Raw genomic sequence first — 9,554 nt, 5'->3', positions numbered from 1 at the left:
CTGTCTCCTCCCACACTCTGGCAGCGCATTCCAGACCCACACTATGTGAAAATGTTTCTCCTCGTATTGTTTCTGCCTCTTTTGACAATTATTTTAATCTGCATCCTCTTGCGCTTGATCCTTTTACATGTGGGAACAGTTCATCGAATTCCTACAGTGCAGTAGGCCATTCGGCCCATTGGGTCTGCACTGACTGTCTGAAAGAGCACCCCACCCAACCTCCACACCCTTGGACACAAAGGGGCAATTTAGCATGGCCAATCCACCCACCTGAACATCTTTGGATTGTGGGAGGAAAACCCACAGACACGGGAGAAAGTGCAAACTCCACACACAAGGCCAGAAGGGGCTGGTTTAGCTCACCAGTCTAAATCGCTGGCTTTTAAAGCAGACCAAGGCAGGCCAGCAGCACGGTTCGATTCCCGTACCAGCCTCCCCGGACAGGCGCCGGAATGTGGCGACTAGGGGCTTTTCACAGTAACTTCATTGAAGCCTACTTATGACAACAGTCCCAACTTCACCAAGTCCCTCATCCCCAACACTATTGGCGCTCTCTCCAATGCCTTTACGTCCTTACCCCAAGGAGTGCGGCACTGCTGTCTCACAGTACCAGGGACCTGGGTTCGATTCCTATCTCGGGTGATTGTCTATGGGGCAGACCATCCCGTGTCTGCGTGGGTTTTCTCCGGTTTTCCTACCACAGGCCAAAGATGTGCAGGTTATGTGGATAGGGCGGGGAGGGCAGTGGTGTGGGCCGAGGTAGGGTGTGCTTTCAGAGGGTCACTATAGACCCGATGGGCCGAATGGCCCCCTTCTGCAAGGTAGGGATTCTATGCTTCTAACTGGAAACAATACTCCAGCTGAGGTGACACAAGTTCAAAACAACCTGGTCGTCCTGTGAAGAGTTTGGGGGCAGACGGCCAGCAGTTGGGGGCTGGTGTGAAAAAGCATCTAAAAAGCAGGGGGTGGAGAGTCTGGAGATAGGTGGTGGCTCAGGGTCAGTTCAGAGCCATTCTCATGCACTCCCGGCGAAGGGATAATCCAAAACAACAGGCAACCTGGCTGACAAGGAGCAGAGCTGGCAAGATGTCTGAAACATGTTGGAAAAATTTCACTCCTTTTTATTTATTTACATCAACAAAGAAACGGCATAATCTAACATGAAGGATTAAGATCAGTGGCGTGGCTGGCTACAGAAACTCAGTCAACATCTTTCCTTTCAGGCAAAGCTTTCCGGTGCCTTTGAGGGGCGCAGCGGTCCTGCAGGGAGGGCGCGGAGGCAGAATAACCAGAGTGGGTCCAGGGTTGAGCCTTTTCAGCAGCAAGGTGAGACTGGGAGAGCTGGAGTTGGATATGTTGATTCCGGCAGAGATTGGGATTGAGATAGGGAGAGCTGGAGTTGGATATGTTGATTTCCGGCAAAGGCGGGGGGGGGTTAAGACACAATGAAAAAAAAAGTTTAATCGAGGGGATGGAGGAGGGGGTCTGGAATTCATTGCCCCAAGTTGGTGACCAAGGCCAAAATGTTTCAACTCGTCTAAAAGACAGTTGGATCTGCAACAGAAACGCTGCCAGCGCAAGGCTGCGAACTGGATGCTGGGAAGTAGGATTAAAACGAGCGGCTACTTTCTTTTTCCCCTCTTCTTTTGGCCGGTCCAACGGCCTCATTCAGCACCGTAACCTTTCTATGGGGTTCTTCACCACTGGAGAAAAGGAGATTCAGGGGGAGAGAGATCTGGGCGGATGAAGTGGGGGGGCGGGGGGGGGGGGGGAAAGAGAGAGAGAGAGAGAGAGAGACAGCACGAGAGCAGTTGCTTCACAGCACCAGGGTCCCAGGTTTGATTCCGGCTTGGGTCACTGTGCGGAGTCTGCAAGTTCTCCCCGTGCCTGTGTGGGTTTTCTCCGGGTGCTCTGGAGTCCCACATTCATCCCACAGTCCCGAAAGATGTGCTGTTAGGTGAATTGGACATTTTGAATTCTCCTTCTGTGTACCCGAACAGATGCTGGAATGTGGCGATTCGGGGATTTTCTTAATTGCAGTGTTAATGGAAGCCTACTTGTGACATAATAAAGATTATCATCTGGTTGTGGAGTGGGGAACCTTATGTTCGGGGGGGGGGGGAGATCACTTGGTCAAAGAGTGGGAATAGCCATATTTTCAACGCTTAATTCACCACTCCAAACAAACAACACTCCTGGTCTAAGGGTGGGGGAAGAACTGGTCGGCGGGGGGGGGGGGGGGAGGAGGAAATCTAGTCGAGGGGAAGATCGGGGGGGGGGGGGGGGGGGGGAAATCACAAGTCGGGGGTGGGAGCAGAGACGGTGAATGATTTCAGCAGGAAATTGGATGGGAATGGGGGGGGGGGGGGGGGGGGGAAATGAACTAGCAGGGGTAGGAGACAGAGCGGGAGATAGCTGGCAGGATTGCTGCACAGACACAGTGTGACTCAATGGGCTAAATGACCTCCTTCTGAGTTGTTCTGAATTTCCCGTTGGCCTGGTCATCAGGTGCGCACTCCCAGCAGCAGTTAACTGCAGAATGGTTGATTTTGACTGAGTTGCTAATGTGTGTTATCCGGAGCCCAGGCCCTCCACTCTTCAGTCCCATTTCTCTCTCCCCGGGTTCGCTGTGCGATGGTTAGTGGTGCTCCACCTGCTATAGCTGGGGTACCACAACGTAGGGCTGGTGAGGGACCATTCTCTGTTTCTCATTGCAGACGTAAACCCACCGAGGCTTCACGAAGGCCAGATTTGAATTCTCCATCAGAGCCTGCGAATGAGAGAGACTCAAATGATAATCAGCTCTCTGGGAAGTTCCCCATCGCACCATTAATCACACCTTTCACTGAACACACAAAAATCACACCACCCCGGCAACAGATTTCAGCCCTCTTTCTGTGGGGAGCACACTCCCTCCCTCTCACACTGGCCTTAGAACCAGACCATTCTGGACCCAAAGCCCATTCCAAGGACTGGATCACAAATGACAGGGTCAGGACTGAGGGAGAGCTGCACTGTCAGAAGGTCAGTATGGAGGGAGTACTGCACTGTCAAGAGGGTCAGTACTGAAGGAGTGCTGCACTGTCAGAGGGTCAGTACTGAGGGAGTGCTGCACTGTCAAGAGGGTCAGTACTGAAGGAGTGCTGCACTGTCAGAGGGTCAGTACTGAGGGAGTGCTGCACTGTCAGAGGGTCAGTACTGAGGGAGTGCTGCACTGTCAAGAGGGTCAGTACTGAAGGAGTGCTGCACTGTCAGAGGGTCAGTACTGAGGGAGTGCTGCACTGTCAAGAGGGTCAGTACTGAAGGAGTGCTGCACTGTCAGAGGGTCAGTACTGAGGGAGTGCTGCACTGTCAGAGGGTCAGTACTGAGGGAGTGCTGCACTGTCAGAGGGTCAGTACTGAGGGAGTGCTGCACTGTCAAGAGGGTCAGTACTGAAGGAGTGCTGCACTGTCAGAGGGTCAGTACTGAGGGAGTGCTGCACTGTCAGAGGGTCAGTACTGAGGGAGTGCTGCACTGTCAAGAGGGTCAGTACTGAAGGAGTGCTGCACTGTCAGAGGGTCAGTACTGAGGGAGTGCTGCACTGTCAGAGGGTCAGTACTGAGGGAGTGCTGCACTGTCAGAGGGTCAGTACTGAGGGAGTGCTGCATTGTCAGAGGGTCAGTACTGAGGGAGTGCTGCACTGTCAGAGGGTCTGTACTGAGGGAGTGCTGCACTGTCAGAGGGTCAGTACTGAGGGAGTGCTCATTGTCAGTGGGTCAGTAATGAAGGAGTGCAGCACTGTCAGAGGGTCAGTACTGAGGGAGTGCTGCACTGTCAGAAGGTCAGGATGGAGGGAGTGCTGCACTGTCAGAAGGTCAGTACGGAGGGAGTGCTGCACTGTTAGAAGGTCAGTACGGAGGGAGTGCTGCACTATCAGAGGGTCAGTACGGAGGGAGTGCTGCACTGTCAGAGGGTCAGTACGGAGCGGGTGCTGCACTGTCAGAGGGTCAGTACTAAAGGAGCGCTGCACTGTTGGAGGGTTAGTAAGGTAGGTCTGCACTGTCAGAGGGTCAGTACTGAGGAAGCCCAGCACTGTCGGAGGATCAAAATCAGCAAGTGCTGCACTGTTGGAGGGTTAGTACGGAGGTAGGGCTGCACTGTCAGAGGATCAGTACTGAGGAAGCACAGCACTGTCGGAGGATCAAAATCAGCAAGTGCTGCACTGTTGGAGGGTTAATACGGAGGTAGGGCTGCACTGTCAGAGGATCAGTACTGAGGAAGCACAGCACTGTCGGAGGGTCAGTACTGAAGGATTGCTGTGCTGTCGGAGGGTCAAAATGAGCAACTGCTGCACTGTTAGAGGGTTAGTACGGAGGTAGGGCTACATTGTCAGAGGGTCAGTACTGAGGTAGTGCTTCTCTGCCGGAGTGTCAGGACTGAGGGACTGTTGCATGGTCGGAGGATGAATACTGAGGGAGCATTGCACTGTCGTAGGGTCAGTACTGAGAGTGCACTGTATTGTCGTAGAGCCAATACTGAAGGAGTGCAGCACTATCGGGGGGTCAATACTGAAGGAGCGCTGCACTGTCAGAGGATCAGTACTGAGGGAGTGCTGCACTGTCGGAAAAGCAGAATGCAACCACGGCAATGTCTCAGCCAATCAGAGTCGACCTGGTAAGCAATCAACACTCTTTTCTCCTACAACATGCATTGTCGTCAATGTTTGAAATATGTGACTTTGCGCTGATGAGAAACTTCAGCAAAAAGTTACTTTTTCGACAAGGATTTGTGTTCTGTACTGCGAAGTGGCCGGTAATGCTATTATTTAGTTAAGGTGGGTTCATGATGACCAATCCATTGGGAAAGGGAAATTTTCAACCTAAAATATGATCCAAAGTCACAGTTGGAACATGCTCGAGGGGCAGAATGGCGGACTTGTCTTAATGGTGGATTCCCCGCTCCCTGACCCCCGCCTCACCTCATCAAACCGATCATCCCATTCTTCAGCAGTGACCACGTAGTTTACTGCGTCATTCATGTATTCCTCCAGGGCTCTGGACAAAGAGGCAAAAGGGATACCCTGTTAAGACAGGAGGTATTAAAACAACCGGATGAAGAACACCCGGGCTGGGTGCAGCTGACCTAAATGATCAGCCACAATCTCACTGGATGACCCAGCAAACTAAAACACAGAGTGAGAGAGTCACAGGCCTGTGAATTGGTTTGAACAAAACGAAAAACATTTATTAAACATGAAAAACATTGGATGATTACACCCGTAGTTTAATAATTACACACAGGTTTTAGGATTAACATAGTTTACAAAGTACATCTTAATCTGCTGGTTTAGCTCACTGGGCTAAATCGCTGGCTTTTAAAGCAGACCAAGCAGGCCAGCAGCACGGTTCGATTCCCGTGTCAGCCTCCCCGGACAGGCGCCGGAATGTGGCGACTAGGGGCTTTTCACAGTAACTTCATTGAAGCCTTCTCGTGACAATAAGCAGTTTTCATTTCATCTCATTGACACAAAGTCCCTTTTAAGCACACAAGGTGACTGTGGGCTTCTTTGTCTCGCCTGCTGTGCAAACTGCTCACAATGGTTTTTTTTTTAAATTTAGAGTACCCAATTATTTTTTCCAATTAAGGGGCAATTTAACATGGCCAATCCACCTATCCTGCACATCTTTTTGGGTTGTGGGGGTGAAACCCACGCAGACACGGGGAGAATGTGCAAACTCCTCATGGACAGTGACCCAGGGCCGGGATTCGAACCCGGGTCCTCAGCGCCATAGGCAGCAATGCTAACCACTGTGCCACCGTGCTGCCCCTGCTCACAATGGTTTAACTCTCGATTCCCAGACTGTATTAAAATGCAATCAGTCATTTGATTTACCTTTGAAGGCTTCTGTTCCACTTTAAATCCAGTTACTGCAATTGTGCCTTGAATTCGGAATACTTTGTTTACTCTTCCTGGGTATATATCTTGGTTTCTACTCACTTAACTCCAGACTTCTTGGACATTTCTCTTCATAGAACATAGAACAGTACAGCACAGAACAGGCCCTTCGGCCCTCGATGTTGTGCCGCACAATGATCACCCTACTCAAGCCAACGTATCCACCCTATACCAGTAACCCAACAGCCCCCCCCCCCCCCCACCTTATTTTTTAGGACACTAAGGGCAATTTAGCATGGCCAATCCACCTAACCCGCACATCTTTGGACTGTGGGAGGAAACCGGAGTACCCGGAGGAAACCCACGCACACACGGGGAGGACGTGCAGACTCCGCACAGACAGTGACCCAGCCGGGAACTGAACCTGGGACCCTGGAGCTGTGAAGCATTTATGCTAACCACCATGCTACCGGTTCATTGGTCTAGTGTCATTAACTAGCTGCTCTTCAGATCTCTGCGCTTGTTTTCTTAACCATTATTCCATGGTATGGATTTTCTTATAGCAAAGCTGAGAGAAATGTTCCCTCTCCAGCCTTCTGAACCAACGGTGTCTAGAAGAGCCGTGCGAGCTGCCTTCTCTCTCACTACCCATCTTCAATTGCAATCAAATTAGCCAAACTAAAACGGAAAAATCTTGTCTACCGTACAATGCTCCAGTTGCTGAGCAATCACTGCTGGCTTATTTATTCTTCATGCCATAGCCCCCCCTAAGCACAATAGAATCACAATAGGAACTTAATCAATCCCACACATACAAACTCCTTTCCCAGCACAAATCTAACTATAGGTTTTCCCCTTCCAGGCACTGAAAATTAAATTAAATACACATAACTAACTATACCTTATTTCTAATGTTTACCAATACAAGTATAAATCCCTTAAAACAACCTTTGTTTTCTGAGCAGTACATCCAAGCCCCTGACATCGACATTTAAAAGTTTCACATTTTAAAAAATAATAATTGTTTTTTACCCCATTCTTATGACGAAAATGAATAATTCTTTACTTTCCCTGTGTTCCATCTTGTTGCCCACTCACTTAACCTATCTATATTTCTTTGCAGCCTCTCGGTGTCCTCCCAAAGCTTACCTTCCCAACCAGCTGAGCATGCTCCTGTCGGCCATTTTGGACTAAGATGCGGAGAAATTTCTTCACACAGAGGGTAGTTGGTGAACCCTTGAAATTTTCTCCTGCAGAGAGCTGTGGCGGCTCCGTCACTGGGTACATTCAAGGCTGAGATCATAGAACCATAGAATCCCTACAGTGCAGAAGGACGCCAATCCACCCATCGAGTCTGCACCAACCCTCTACCCAGTCCCAGGCCCCGCCCTGTACCTGGAACCCCAACTAACCTGCACATCTTTGGACATAATGGGGCAATTTAGTATGATCAATTCACCTAACCTGCACATCTTTGGACTGTGGGAGGAAACCGAAGCACCCAGAGGAAACCCATGCTGACACAGGGAGAATGTACCGACTCCACACAGGCAGTCACACGAGGATGGAATTGAACACGAGACCCTGGTGCTGTGCCACCCTATCTATAGGTTAGATCGATAGGTTTATTGGCGCAAAGGGATCTGGGGACAGGACAAGACCGAAAGGGGCTGAATGCCTCCTCGTGCTCCTTTTTAAAAATAAAATATGACCTTCAGAGAAGTTACCGACTGTTACCCACACCGGTCCTCAGCTGATGGCATACTTGCAAGGAACTAGAATATATAGTCTGGAGGAGGACTTAAACATCCACAATCCCACAAGGTCTGGCTGCCAGGGCAGGAACCTCTGCAGACTCAGTAGTAACTGACTGGTGAGGTTCCGAGTTGGACTGACAGTCGGAGAGATCTGCGACGCCGGGTGCCAGTATGGACACCCGAGTGGCCTGCGATACCTCTGGAGACATTAGGGGCACGTTAACACCTCATTAAGAGTGAGGTGGTCAGTTAGCTCATTTGGCTAGAGGCTGGTTCGCGACGCGATACCGACACCGTGGGGGGTTTCAATTCCCGTCCCAAGCTGAGGTTATTCACGGGGGTCCGACTTCCTTACCTCCTCCCAGAAGTGGTGACCCTCGGGTTAAATCACCACCACCAGTCAGCTCTCTCTCCCTCTCAAAAGGGGAGGGCAGCCTATGGTCCTTGGGAATTGTGACAACTTTTACACTTCAATTAACCTACAACATCCACCAAGAGCTTACGGACTCACTCCCCCAAAAATCCCTACTTTCTGACAGAGGAGTCGAGAGTGTTAAATCCTCTCCCTTCCTCCCGCCCCACCCAGCTATGGCCAAGACTTTGTCTGCCACCTGTGAATAAACCGAATGCGATTGGGGTTTATATTTGCAGGACGGTCTACTCACCCATTGAAGGCGGTGATGTAGCGGGTTAAAATCCGATGCTCGCCGTTGGGGAACTCTCCATACAAGAGGAAGTGCTTGCCCAAGAAGAGGTCTGCCGGAAAATAAAAGTGGTTAAGAGTCGGGGGGGAAAGAGAGAGAAAGAGAGAGAGAGAGAAAGAAAGCGACTATCAATAACGCCAAATACGTCGGGAAGGAAGCCCAAACACACTGCAAGAATGGGCATCAACAACGATCATCTCCACACGGAATTAATACGCCAGGAATTCCCCGCGTTCTTTTACTAAATAGCGCAGGGGTTAAAGAACCAGGCATTCTTTTCCAAATCAGAGCTCAGTAGTTCCAGAATGTAAAAATGTTTCCGTAGAACAGAATCCCTCCAGTGCAGGAGGAGGCCATTAGGCCCATCGGGTCTGCACTGACCCTCATCAAGAGAACCCTCCTCCACCCTATCCCCATAACCCCAACTAACCTGCACATTCTGGGGGGATTTAGCACGCCCAATCCACCTAACCTGCACATCTTTGGACATCTTTCTTTACAGAACTCAGCCAAGACCTAGTTCCAGGTGTGCGACATTTCTTCCACATTATGGTGTCCATGGCACTGAAACAGGCCATTTGGACCATCTGCTCCATTCCGGGTGTTTCTGCTGCAACACACGAGCCTCCCTCCCCACTCACCCACCCCACCATCTCCTTCTATTCCTTTCACCCTCTCATGTTTATCCAGCTTCCCCATCCCTGCCCCTTAAATACATTTACACACCAATCCATAGTAACCGAATTCCACTCAGAGAGCCATCACCTGCAGGAGGAGGCCGTTCAGTCCATCAAACCCATACTGTCTCTCTGCAAAGCCATCCCGTGAGTCCCATTCCGCCCGCCACCCCCCTCTTCCCCCCACCCATCCTTACAAGTTCACTTCCCTCAAATTCCCATCCAATTTCCTTTTGAAATCATTCACTGTCTCCACTCCCACCCCCCTCCCCCTCATGGCTGAGGGTTCCAGCAGCAGATGCCATTCTGCCCACACATTGCAGAATATTCCGATGCAGCTACCCAAGTCTCATCCCACCTCCCGTTTCTTTAATCCTCGCATAGTCTCCCTTCAAATATTTACCCAATAACCATATGTGAACAGTCGTGTCCTCAGCGGCCATCTTGTGAAGTACTCGAAGCAAAACCCCGCCCCCAAGATTTATTAATCGGGGTGCTGAGCACAAGAACATGGTGGTTATGGTAAACTTGCCCAAAACA

The 9,554-nt window shown here is 50.5% G+C and overlaps 1 protein-coding gene across 3 annotated transcripts in view; it reads right to left on the bottom strand.

Annotated features, from left to right (window-relative positions):
- Positions 1 to 2,305: 2,305 nt before the first annotated feature.
- Positions 2,306 to 9,554, bottom strand: part of xrcc1 (X-ray repair complementing defective repair in Chinese hamster cells 1) — a 41,160-nt gene continuing 33,911 nt past the window's right edge. The window contains exons 15-17 of one of the 3 annotated variants that reach the window (XM_038813464.1): positions 8,299 to 8,389; positions 4,959 to 5,034; positions 2,306 to 2,770 (exon numbers count right to left, since the gene is read on the bottom strand). In XM_038813464.1, coding sequence (XP_038669392.1) covers positions 2,657 to 2,770; positions 4,959 to 5,034; positions 8,299 to 8,389 — 281 coding nt within the window. In that variant the 3' untranslated portion in view covers positions 2,306 to 2,656. The remainder of the gene's footprint in view (positions 2,771 to 4,958; positions 5,035 to 8,298; positions 8,390 to 9,554) is intronic. The other 2 variants (XM_038813462.1, XM_038813463.1) reach the window with 2 other exon arrangements.

Source organism: Scyliorhinus canicula, chromosome 12, assembly GCF_902713615.1.
Source record: "Scyliorhinus canicula chromosome 12, sScyCan1.1, whole genome shotgun sequence".
Classification (NCBI taxonomy): Eukaryota; Metazoa; Chordata; class Chondrichthyes; order Carcharhiniformes; family Scyliorhinidae; genus Scyliorhinus; species Scyliorhinus canicula.
This window is presented reverse-complemented; position numbering and strand designations above follow the sequence as displayed.